General features: G+C 34.7%; 1 protein-coding gene across 2 annotated transcripts in view; it reads left to right on the plus strand.

Moving 5' to 3' along the window:
- Positions 1 to 12,805, plus strand: part of ATP10D (ATPase phospholipid transporting 10D (putative)) — a 103,240-nt gene extending 90,435 nt beyond the window's left edge. For both annotated transcript variants that reach the window (XM_001372310.5, XM_016423265.2), the window contains 5 exons: positions 1,453 to 1,653; positions 3,944 to 4,024; positions 4,155 to 4,259; positions 6,572 to 6,759; positions 12,166 to 12,805. In XM_001372310.5, coding sequence (XP_001372347.4) covers positions 1,453 to 1,653; positions 3,944 to 4,024; positions 4,155 to 4,259; positions 6,572 to 6,759; positions 12,166 to 12,520 — 930 coding nt within the window. In that variant the 3' untranslated portion in view covers positions 12,521 to 12,805. The remainder of the gene's footprint in view (positions 1 to 1,452; positions 1,654 to 3,943; positions 4,025 to 4,154; positions 4,260 to 6,571; positions 6,760 to 12,165) is intronic.
- The last annotated feature ends 495 nt before the right edge of the window (positions 12,806 to 13,300 follow it).

Raw genomic sequence — 13,300 nt, forward strand, 5'->3', positions numbered from 1 at the left:
TTCCCTTCTCTCTTGTGCAGATCTTTTGTGGCAGATGCCTTTTCCCATCCCCCCAATACTCTGGAGGATCTAGAATTTGAACTTAAAATGTAAGTGTTGAACCAGTAGTCAGGAAATCTGATTTCTAGCCTTGACCCTATTACTTACAAGCTTCTGACTATGTAAGTCACTAAAATTTCAACCCCTTCATTTTATATAGATGAGCAAACACATTCAGAAAGATTAAGTAACTGTTAGGATCCTTACAAGCTAAAATTTTCTTGATCTAAATGCATACTCTCTGACAATGATAGCATGGTTTGGGTCAGCAGAATTTAAATACAATTAAACTTTAGCTTGGTAAGATAAAACAAAAACAAAACCCCTCTATTAAATATTAAAAATACAATCAGGTCTCCTTTGACATACATTAGCTCCATTGGGTCATTTTGTATGATTCAAACATGTTTAATTTAGAATTATAAGTATAGAATTTGTCTCAAAGCTTAGTGCTTTTAAGGGAAAAAAGGTTGCTAAGTAAAAGCAGCATTTGGTTTAATGCTGAAATTTTAATAAAAGAATTATTTTTACATTTGTAAAGGATCTTTCTGATGCCTGTGATCGAGCTTGATGAAGGGTACATCTTTTAAATTAAAATTCAGAGGCTTGGTGGACCTAAGTTCTTTCAGAAAAACTAGCTTTTCAGAAATTATTGGAAATATCTTTAAATTTTAATCAGACAAAACTTAAGATTATTGCTCTTGATTGTTTAAGATCTCCTTATCCCCCAAACTTGTATCTGAGCTAGAAAAGAATTATACTGGTCCTTTGAGAAAGTCTTCATTCACGGAGATTATCCAACCAAAGATTTAAGATCTTTCATAGTAATTCCATTCTTGGCAGCCTTTCACAATGATATCACATTCAATGAATTTCTATTCACTTAAGAAGACCAAATACAGGTATGTGGGAGATTTCATAGACCATGAGGCATTAGATCAGAGTTTCCTAAGGCATTATTCTTACATGTTAGCATAAAGCCTCTTACCATTGGAACGTCTTCAAATTTCTGAGAAACTTAAATGAAACAAAATAAAATAATAAGACCATCTGCCCATCGCCATCTATATCAATCCCTAGAAGGATAAAACATTGTATTTAAAACAATTGGCTTCTTAAAGTGATGGAATGCTTAACTGAAGACAGTTCAGTGATTTCTTGGATAAAATACAAATCCTGAAGTCAGGAAGACTTGAGTTCAAATCCCACTTCAGGCACTCATTTAATTTCTCTCTTAGTTCTAGTTTCCTGATCCATAAAATAGAGCTAACCATCGCACCTGGCTTAACTACATTTGGTGGGAACCAAATGAGATGAGTAAAGCACTCTGGAAAACTTAAACTAAATAATATTAGGTATTATTTCTATTATGAATTGTGGTTCTAAACTTAGTGCTTTCCTTTTCATTTCTAGGCTTATGTAAATCTTCTTTTCTGGTACCAATTCTTTTGTGGATTTTCTGGAACATCCATGACAGACTACTGGGTTTTAATCTTCTTCAACCTCCTCTTCACCTCTGTTCCTCCAGTCATTTATGGTATCCTAGAAAAAGATATTTCTGCAGGGACTCTTGTGCAACTACCTGAACTTTACAGGAGTGGTCAAAAATCAGAGGTAGGGGTTAAAATTATGTTTTTAAAATTATATATATACATACACATGTATATACACACACAAAGTGATCAGGGAAAGATAGTGTATGTAGTTGAGTCGATAGGGATTCAAGCTTAAAGATAAGGTTACCTGAATTCAAGACCTCTATCACAAATTACTTATCTGCCCCACTTGTCACTTAACCTCTCAATGTCTCCCAGGCAGTTCTCTAAAACTGTTAGTTACTAACTACAAATTATGTTTTGCATGATCATAGACATATTATCACAATCCTATTGTTTGCCATATCAGGGAGTGGGGGAGACAATTTGGACCTTATAATTTTGGAAAACATTATGAAAATTTCTATTACATGTAATTGGGGAGAAATTTTTTAAATAAAGGGAATTTGGAAGAAAAAAAAGAATTGCCCATTCAGAACAAATCAGTTTCCATTTCCTACTTCCTTCTATTAATTATTTCAAATTTATCCTGCATGTTTTTGCATTGTGTCCCCCCATTAGACTGTGGGTTCCTTGAGAGCAATGACCATCTCTTGTCTTTCTTTATCCTTATGACTTAGCACAGTGCCTGGCAAATAGTAAGTGATTAACAAGTGCTTGTGGCCTGCCTGATGGTTCTCCGAAAGTGACTTCATTGATTTGATTTCAGAATGGCAAGGATTTTTTCTAAACTAGTCACAAGTTCATGGAAAGAATATGAAAGTGAAACTTGGGGCATTTAGCCTTTTGGCTTAAAATCCTAGAATCTCTCAAGTCCCTGTAGATGAAAATGTTGATGGTTGGTCTGACATACTTTATTTTAAGGGCCCATCTTATGTGAATTGACAGTTATAACTGATGCTCTCCCTTGAGGGAGCTGAGACCATTTGTCATTTGTCTTGCTGGTAACAGCCATTTATTTATGTGTCTTATTGGGCTGGCCAGCTTTTATGATATTCTGGTAGAACCTAGGTAGAGCCACATCATGCTATCCTTGATATAAAGTAATTGTTACCATTAAATTCACCCTTTTCAGAAGTTGTCCTTCCCTTGAACTTGTCCTCCAAACACACTTTCTTTTATGCTTTGATCAATTCCTGTCTTCACTGGTATGAAACCTAGTCTCCTGGGCTCCCTAAATTCCTTTCCCCTAATATTGAAAAGGTCTGGAATGCTGGAATGGAACTAATTCTCTTCCAGGATCCAATATCCTATTATCCATCTCTCATCACCCTTATAGCCTCCTTTTCCATCCCCTTGCATGTCTCCTATTTCCCTAAGTTTAGTTTTGTATTTATTTACCAATATATATGTTGTACAACCCAATAGAAAATTAGCTCCTTAAGAACAAAGATTATTTTTTTATCTTACTTCTAGTACCTCAAAAAGTATTTCACACATTGCATATGTTTGTTAAATATGTCAAATTGATTTTAAAATGTTAAATAATTTATTACTAATGTTAAGTGGACACAGATCCACAGAACTAAGAATGAACAATGCTCAGAGGCAAATAAAGGAAGTAAAAAGAGATTTGGAACAAAATGAAGGAGAGGCTAATGGGAAACAACCTAGTGGTCACAGACCACTGGGATTCTTTCAAATCTTCTAATTCTTAACACATTCTCTCCCTCGAGAGAATTTACTTCTTGCCTCATTCTACAACTTGGTCCTGGAAAAATGAGAAGGAAAAATCTCTTATCCTTGATATGAAAAGGCTAAAAAAAACTGAGAATAATTATTCTTCATTGTTTTGATTATCCAGGGGACCACAAAAGGATTATAGATATGAAATACTAAGAGTTTGTGAGAAGACAAAGAACATTCATTGTTTATGTATGTTTATAGTTAATTTGAGAGATAGCACACTTTACAAATGAGATAGAGTCTTCTCTTGCATTTTGGGAAAATGAGAAATGAAGAAGCCATATTAGGAAGAGAAAATTATTCCGTAGCCTAGAAACTAAAGCCAAGGCTTTTTGTTTGGCTAATAGTAAGTTCTAACTACCAGGAGAAGGATCATTCTCTATAATCTTTCAGACATTCCCCATGAAAATAATAGTGATGTGAAATAAACAAGAAATCCTTCACCAGATTTTTTTCCATTCCATTTCTCCTGTGGGCCCATCTTGTCTCTGACTTCCATCCTCCAAAGCCTAGTTGGTTGAGAGAGTGAGAAGATGATGGATGGCATTCCCAACATTTTCTTCTATAATCACGAAAATTGATACAGATATCTTACTTAATTTTGTAGTGGAATTCTTATCCCAATTTATCTCCCTCCCACTTAATATCTGTTTGATTTTCAGGCATACTTACCACTCACATTCTGGATCACCTTGCTTGATGCCTTTTACCAAAGCCTGGTTTGCTTCTTTGTGCCTTACTATGTAAGTATATGTGTCAATATATTTACTGTAGTCCCTTTGTACTTCTTTTGCTTTAATACGACTTACCCTGCTATGCTGGCCACCGGTATCAATCCACAGCTCAATTTCCTCTTTCTCTTTCATTTTGTAGACCTACCAGGGCTCAGACATTGACATCTTTATGTTTGGAAACCCCCTGAATACTGCAGCTCTATTCATTATTCTTCTCCACCTTGTAATTGAAAGTAAGACTTTGGTGAGTGGAAACATACTGCAACCTATTCTTTTTTTTTTTTTTTTAAGAAAACTGACCTTGGTGGTTAGGGACCTTGGACAGCTCTTGCCACCTAGATGCAAAGGAAGTTCTCCTGAGATGGAAAACAGTAATATTTATAGCTTCACCTGACAGTTGACTGTTGTCAAGCTTTATGTCATGGTGCATGTTTTGGAAAAAATAACCCAAGAAATTATAAACAGATCCTTTTAGTTGGTTCAGGGATTTATTATAATAATATCAAGGAGCTGCTCAGTGAATGTGAGGCTCCAGCTAAGAATGTAGTCTGCTTATTTTAGGCAAGTGTGGTGGAAATATCCTAACCTAAGAGTAAAGACTTAGGGGTTTGATTCCTGACTGTAGGACTTATTGTGTGACCTTGAGCAAGTCCATTTACTGCTTTCAGCATGGCTTTCCATCTGTAAAATATGGATAATGAGCCCATAGGACTGCATCATAGGAAAGAGGTAATCAACTGGGCTGCTAAAGTATACAAAAGACATTTTCCTAACTATAAAGTTCTATAGAAATGTGAGATGTTTATTATTCTACCATCAAACCCACAATGAAAAAGTTATTCATTTTTCATACATAGTTAGTGAATCAGTGCCCACAAGGTGAGATGGCATTTTTCACTAAACGTAGCACCTGATATTAAAGAGTCGAAAGAAATTGGAGAGGTACAAAGAGAATTTCTATTTTATAACCTCAGTGTTGCTACCATTTGTTGAAACATGTCTTTTTGCGGTGTTGAAACATAAAAATGTATTTACTACATCTTTAGTGGTCAGTGGTTTGTCTAAGTTCAAAAGAAATTCTTATATGCTTAAATTTTTATAATACTTGGTGAAGCTCTAGGGTAATGGCATTTTTTTCAGATGTAGTATATCCCTATACCTATGGGGAGAAATAGGAAAAGTAGAATTTCCTTTGAATGGCCTGGCCCTAGTTACCTTTTTTTTCTTCTCTTGAAATCAATGTGTTTTAAATCAGAAAAATCTGGACGAGGTTACAAGTCAAGCAGACAGTCTCTTTTAGGACCAAACAGGGCTCAAAACGGAAAGGTGTGATAGATGCAGAGGTGAATAGGTTTTCATAAATCTCTATAGAAAACCAGATGGACTGAGCAAGGGAAAGCCTCAAAAGTAAACCCTTGGGTGTGTATATGTATGTTTTTATAATGTAGATATGAATATTGTCTTTAAAGTAACAGGCAGAAAATTATGAAACTATCAGGTGAAAAACATGATGATCACTAAACATGCTTCCAAAAACTATATTGAGATGTGTCCTAGACTTCTGACAAATTATAGAAATTATCAAAGATATTAACTACAGAAGACATTTAAAGTACTTCTGTCCCCAAACTGATCTGAAGCTTCTAAGTTGACTGCCAGGGATAGCTTAGGCTAGCCTCCCCTCCTCCAGAGTTGTCAGCTTGTTCAGCATTATGTTCATTCTTTTACTCTTGCATTTCATGCAGGTCCCACCATATCTGCTTCCTCATTTCTTTTGTCCTTTTAGCCCAGACTTTAGCTTAGGAAATAACCAAATCATTTCTGAAATGACTGAATCCAAAAAAGACAATAAAAATCTTATCAGGAAGAGTCAAAACCTTTAAAAAGAGGTTTTGGAGCATGTAGGGCTTTGGGTAGAAGGAAAAATCTTAGAATTACTGCTTTAGATCCATGAGCAAAATCCCAAATGTGGTTCAAACAAAAAGAATAGTTTCTGTCTGATTTATGTTAAGGCAGATAAGAAATGTGTGTACCTCTTATGAACACAATACACATATATCCACTCCAGGGAAAGAAATCGATTAGATTGAAAGGAATCTACAGAACTAAATAACCAAATCAAACATTTAAAGCATTTTTTCATTTTATGTATTTTAAAATACAACCTCTAGAGCAAGAGTTCTTAAATAATTTTGTATCTCAAACTCCTTCTCAGAAATGTTTTTAAATGTATAAAACACATAGGTTTAAAAAGGAAATCAATAATAGTGAAATAGCCAAATATTAAAGATTCCAAATTTATAGAACTCCCCAATGCCACCACTGAAATTTTCCCACACTGTCAGATTTCTCACAACTGGAAGTTCTTATGGTATTCTTGAGGCAAATAAAAGAACAAATATTCCCTCCTGCTAATCAATTCTAATAGAAATTGGTTTATCCATAGAAAAAATTCTTGAGATTTGTGTAAGTTCAGTGAGTTTTGCAAGGCTGTGAAACTCAGGGAGTTTGGTGTCCTTCTTACATCTGCATCTCTTGTACCCCCTTGCCTTTCAGACCTGGATTCACATGCTGGTCATTGGTGGTAGCATCATCCTTTATTTTTTCTTTGCCTTGGTGTTTGGAGCAATGTGTGTGACTTGTAACCCACCATCCAATCCTTACTGGATCATGGAGGAGCACATGAAGGATCCAATGTTTTATTTAGTCTGTGTCCTCACAACTTGTGTTGCTCTTCTTCCCAGGTATGGTGCATGTTTCACAACCTAATGATCTAAGTGCAGTCATAGAACTAGAAGGGACTTTAAAAAATCATGTGATCTAATCTGCCTTTTAAAAAAAGTCATTTTCTACCTCAACTACTTCAAAGTAAATGGCTTAAAGACAATGTCTCAGGAAACACAAAATTATTATATTTTAAGACTTCACAACTATCATCCTTTCTTACATAATCTAGACCATTCTCTTTTCCATTTCCCCTGAGGATACAGCAAAAATAGCCTTTGACACTACTTCCCTCTATTTGATAGCTAGAGAAATAAGAATAGCATTAAATTCCATCTATTTAAAATTATTTACTAATCTACTCTCTCATATATCAGTACAATAAAAGCTACAGTCAGCAGTTGTTATATCTTTTTCCACTACAATGGCAAAACAGAGATGATATTTCTCACAAGGAGCAATATAGCACAACACTAAGTAGACATTTGGTAAATGCCTTCATCACTGCCATATATAAAATCAGGAAATATATTTCTCTAATCTTAATATTATAGCATTCGTATTTATTGCTGAGTTCATACATAAGTCCTCTCATGCCTGTTTCTATCAACATCATTTAATTCATTTAAGCTTGGAAAGTATCAATGTGTAGGAGTGCTTTTCCTTCCTAAATGTTTAACTTTGTTTTTAAATTGGCATAAATATTTGCCAATATTTTCAGCACTATTAGCTATAGTTTTGCCATATTTTTCAATGGCAGAAGCATCTCTTCAAAAAGTTAGTGCCTAAGTCAGACCCATAATAGCCAAACCTTCTGATCATTTCTTTTTAAAGAGAAAAACCCAAAGCAAGCAGAATATTTTTTTTAAATCTCCATTTGATACAGACTGCATTGGAATTGATTAGGGGAACATTAGTCAACTTCCAGGTGCATAACCAAAAAGATAGAATGCTAGGCATTTTCACAGATCTTTACAATCTCTCCAAAACATAAATTATGTGCCAAAGATAAAGCAGTTTTAGCTCCATGGTGTAGGACACTGAGAACCACAAAGAAGGTAAAAACTCCATAAATACAAAACCCAAACACCCTACCCCTTCTTTTATAGTGCCACACAGACACAGCTTCAAACCACAAAAATTTGCTAAAGTTTCACTAGGCAGCACTACAGCAGTGTTCTGTGCTGTAACAAGAGAGCAGATGAAAAGAAATAATAAGGGAGACACAGTTCTGGGCTTGTAATAGAGCTTAACTTGATGTCTAGACTTGGCTCCTTTCCCAGAGCCTTGGAGATATAAACTATAACTGACAGAAATCTGTGCAGGTTGCAATAGCACCAGCATGGCGTCAACCTGGGCCAGAATCTAAGGAAAAAAGAACAGGATGCCAGGTTCAGGGGTGAGGGGTTGTGACATTCCCCTAAACATGAGGAAAAGAACCCCAGGTCTGAATGAGGCCAGTTAGATCTCCCTGAAAGTCACTTGGGACAGATATCTAGACTTGATGAACCACAAATTCCCCAATGTCAGAGGCTGCTGATCTACTTTGAGATTCAGCCTCTAGGGAAAGTGTAATCACACGGGAGAGGGAAATTACCAAAGATATACAGAAAAAGAAACTCCAAAACTTTGACTATAAGCAAGTAAGTCAAGAGGAAAAGCATTAAAAGAAAAAGAAAATTGCCTCCCAACCTAGAAAATGAGTTCAGAAGTCTATGAATAAATACTTCAAATGAAGGAATAATCATTCCACAAGAGATGAATGTGAGGACTCTGGATTTTGAGAATATAGAACCACAGTGTGCTTTTCCAAAATAGTTTTTTAAAAAAACAGGAAAATTTCAAAAGCAGAATTTATTGCCTAACAGATAAATTTACAAAATAGAAAAACTTTGTTCTGTAGTGACAAGACTCATCAAAGAAACAAAAAAAAGGAGGGGGAATACAAATAAGTGGGAAATGAAAAGCAATTCAAAGTAAGGCAGTAACATCAAGCAAATACATATCACCATACTAGTAAAACATACTGATCTGCTAGCTAAGGTGAAGAGAGATGTTCTGTGAAGGGAGATGGGGACCTTGTGCTGAGTGTTGTCTGTGGGAATTTGCTGCTTGAAGAGATCGCTCATTGGTTAGGATTAGAGTCAAAGTTCCAAGAAGAGTGGGAGGGTAAGGGGCCAGGTTGGAGATTTTGAGACAAATAGAAAAAGGTGACCTGGGAGAGGGTATAGGTCAGTGCTGTGCTGAATAATCAGGGACATAGAGGGAGGAGGGTCATGAAAGGGGGCAGTGTCCCCTTTATTACATGTAGCCATTGGCATTTTTTTTCTTGAAATGAAGCAGTGTAAAAGAGGGTATATCTGGAGGGAAAGATGGATGAGGCAATAATTGCTTAGAGAGGAGAGCCCAGAAAAAAAATACCTTGGAAATTTTGATTTCATGAGAAATGCAGAAATTAGAGAGAGGCTAGATATGTATAGAAGCCATGAACCAGAGAATGAAGGTCCAGAATGCACATAAAGGGGGGATGTATAGTTAAGAGGGGGTAGGAGAGGAATTCTAACTGGAATGGGGTACATAAAATGAACTTTTTTAAACTAATGAACAGAACTATTTGAAAGGGAATAGAGGAAAGAATTAAATAACCAGGTTGAAGTCAGAAAGAAAACAGAACTAATAAACAAAACTACAATAGGGTAATGTGGTAACAAAAAGGGAAAGGAAATTATGGATAAGGAAAGAGGGAGAAAATCACAACTTGGAAAAAACCAATATTAGAGATAAATTAGAGACAATTAGAGAAAAAACAAAACCTTAAAACTTTATGAATAGCTACTAAAAACAAAACTCTTCAACCTGCTACTTATCAGAAGTGTGTTTAAAAACCAAAAATACACACAAAATAAAACTAAGAGGATAAAAGATAATTGACCATTCATCAAACTAATCTAACAATGAAATCATTGAAATTGGGCTCAAAAAGTGAAAATAAAAAGACAAACAAGGAAACTGCATTATGCTGAAATAAAGCCTAGACAGCAAACCAATATCAGTATTATGCCTATATGCTCCAATTGCCTTAGTATCCAAACTCATAAAGGAAACATTAACAAGAAGATTAAATAGAAACTCACTAATGATATAACACTTCATTCAGTTTTGAATAGGACTAAAAGATAAAAAGAAAAATATAAAACTGAGCAAACTACTGGAGAAACTAAAACAAACAAAAAAAAGACTTAGCATCTTCTAAATGAAACTGGAAAAGAGTTTATGTATTTCTTAGCAGCACATGGAACTTTCACAAATATTGACCATGTATTAGGCTACAGAATTGTTGCAAACAAATGTAGAAAGGCAGAAATAGTAAATATACATTCTTTACAGACCATAACACATTAGAAATAATCATTGCTTTAGGGGCCACAAACAAAAGACAAACCCAAATGGAAATTTAATAATTAAATGGTAAGAAAAGTCAAAGAGCAAAAAAGAAAGCACCCTATCATAATCCTTTTATGAGATAAATATAGTCCTAATACTGAAATAAGAGGACCATAAAATACAGAAAAAATTACTTTAACTAATGTCATTAATGAATATCAATTCATTTTTTTATTCTGTCAGACTATTATTTATTATTATTTATCCAAGAAATCATTAATTGTGACCAACCTGAAAAAATGCAAGAATGGCTCAATATTAGATGAGTAATAACCATATTAAAAACCAAAAGCATCCCCAAACCATGTGATGATCCCAATAGATAATGGAGAAGCATATGATAAAATGCAAAACTCATCTATGCTATTTTAAAAATCTACAAATTATACGCATAGAAGACTTTTAAAAAATAAAACAAGCATCTATCTAAACCCAAAACGGGGCATCATATTATCATACATCATAATAAGGAGGAAGTGTATTCTTAAGCAAAAAAAGGAATAGATGCAATTATGAAAGATAAAATAGGTAACTGATGAATTAAAACAACAAACAACATTAATATGCTTCAGATAAGAAGAGAACCAATCAACTCCAGAGAAAAAATCTTTGTGTCAAATTTCTCTAAAACAGTTTTGGTATCTAAGCTATACAAGTCATGTCTATTTTTATATATCATATGTTATATATATACACATGTATATTATATGATAAATAATATACAAATTATGTATACTGTGCCAAATATATAATGTACAGAATATGTAACCCATATAATGTATTTAGATATGTATATATACACATATATAAATTGCTTGTATATGTGGGTTACCAAAGCCTTTTCAGAGAAATTAATACAATCATGTGTGTTGTGTTCATGTGTAGAGTTAATAGCCAGTCCCTAGCCATCAAGTGTTCAAAGGAAAGAAACCACTAGTCCTCCAAAGAAGAACTATAAAGGTATTCATAACCTTGTGAAAGTATGCTCAAATCACTAAATAAGAGGATTTCAAGAAACAAAATGACTCAGAGGTTTCACCTCACACCTTGCAAATCGGCAAAGAAGACTTTGTAAAATGGCATTTGATTAAGTTAGAGAGTTTACAGGATGGCAGGCACATGATATATTGTTGGTGAAGCTGTGAATTGGTACAACCCTTGGAAAACAATTTACAATTATGCAAAGTGACTTAAATGTCTATAGCCCTTGAACCCGAGTTCAAGGGCTCATGTCATTGATAAGAAGAAAGTTTTATATACAACAAAACATTTATAGCAGCACTTTTGGAGACCGTGAAGAACTGGAATCAAAGTAGATACCCAATGACTGGGCACCAAATTATGGTACTTAATATAATGGAATATTTCTGTGTTATGAGAAATGATGAATTCGATGAATACAGATAAAAATGGGAAGTCTACATGAACTGATGGATAGTGAAGTAAACAGAGCTACAAAAACATGATACACAGTAACTACTACAGTGTAAATGGAAAGAACAATCACAACTAAAAATCAAAAGTGTTTGTAGCAAATAAAAATATTAAGCATGACTCAAATGAAGAGTGGTATGAAGGGTATATTCCCAATATACCCCTTCATGGAGGTTGGAAGTCCATAGACGTTAAACATACTTTCAGACTTTCACTATGCTAGCTTTTCCTTCTTTATCTTCTTTCTTTACTTTGCCTTTCAAAATATTATTTATTATGTGGATAACTCTCTGGAAAAGGAAAGGATAAAAGGTACTGGGGAAACTATATTCAAAAAGATATTAATGAAACTTTTTTTAAAAAAAGAAACTTATTTGGGCTCCTTAATTTATATACATACCTTGTTTGAGAAAGCTATACTTCCCTTCTGGGTAATCTATCCTTATGCTTCTGTGTTGTTCTTGGTCTACCTGGAAGGTACTTTGCTGATTTTTCATGCCATTTTTGAGACAATTTTGATTAATTTAATAATGCTGTTTGCCTCCTAGGTTTGTATACAGAATTCTGCAGGGATCACTATTTCCCTCTCTAATACTGAGAGCTAAACACCTTGATAAACTTACTCTGGAGGAAAGGAATGAAGCTCTCAAAAAGTGGAAAGAAGCCAGAAGGATGAGTCAGATGACAGCAGGGTATTCTGGTCCTAAAAGCACTAAGAAGCTAGGAAAGGAGAGAAACTCAAGCCCTTCTTGTGACTTTGCAATGAAAGCAGCATCTTTTTGTACTGAGCAAAGAGACTCTCTTGATCTCAAAGCTACTTTGGATAAACCTAATGCCTCAGGGATGGCTATGAAGACTGTACCAAGTAGTGGACATCCTCTACAGAATGGTACTCAGAAATAAAAAGGCGGGGGGGGGGGGAGCATTCTACTATGGAATTGAAAAGAAGGGACGATTTCCTTACAACAAAAAAGTTTGACTTGAATTATTTCTTAAAGAACATAAATGTTTTAATAGGCTATGACAAGTCTATATAAAATATGCTATATGTTTGGAATTTTTAAGAGATTAAAAGGTTGACCTGGGTAGGTTTTTAATTTGATTCACTGCTGGAATCAGATGCTCTTATGGAAGTTTTTGGATTTTGTAAAAGCATTTTAATTGACATTAAAATGTAAACTATTTAAAGAGGGAATTTAATAGAATAATTTTTCCATTGCATTTAGAGACCATAAAGAAATATAAACACGTCCATAAAACTGCCATTTCACAACTTAACTAGTCAGGTCCAGAAAATCTATTTACATATTAGTCTTTTGGAAAGTAGAACACCTTTCTCACATGGAAACAATGTTATGTGTGGTGGTTTGTTTCTCAGGGCAGCCTACAGTAAATCTATTTAATCTATAATGTACCTGAATATAATATAATATTAAGTCCTAGATCACCACTGTCTTTCTCCAGCTCCTCCCACCTCTAGGAGGACCACTTTCCAAGTGCCTCAGTTAGGAAACAAAGAACACTTATTCCCACTGGGCCAGGACAGCTCAGATTCCTCCCACTGCCTGTTCCTGTGTTGGGGTTATTTAAGCCAAGAGTTCATAAATTGGGGTCCTGAGAGTATTTCTGGAGCCATGGCAATCTCGACCAAATGAAATATTCTTTTCAAAAGCAAGTCTCAAA

The sequence above is a fragment of the Monodelphis domestica genome, chromosome 6 (genome assembly GCF_027887165.1).
Source record: "Monodelphis domestica isolate mMonDom1 chromosome 6, mMonDom1.pri, whole genome shotgun sequence".
Lineage (NCBI taxonomy): Eukaryota > Metazoa > Chordata > Mammalia > Didelphimorphia > Didelphidae > Monodelphis > Monodelphis domestica.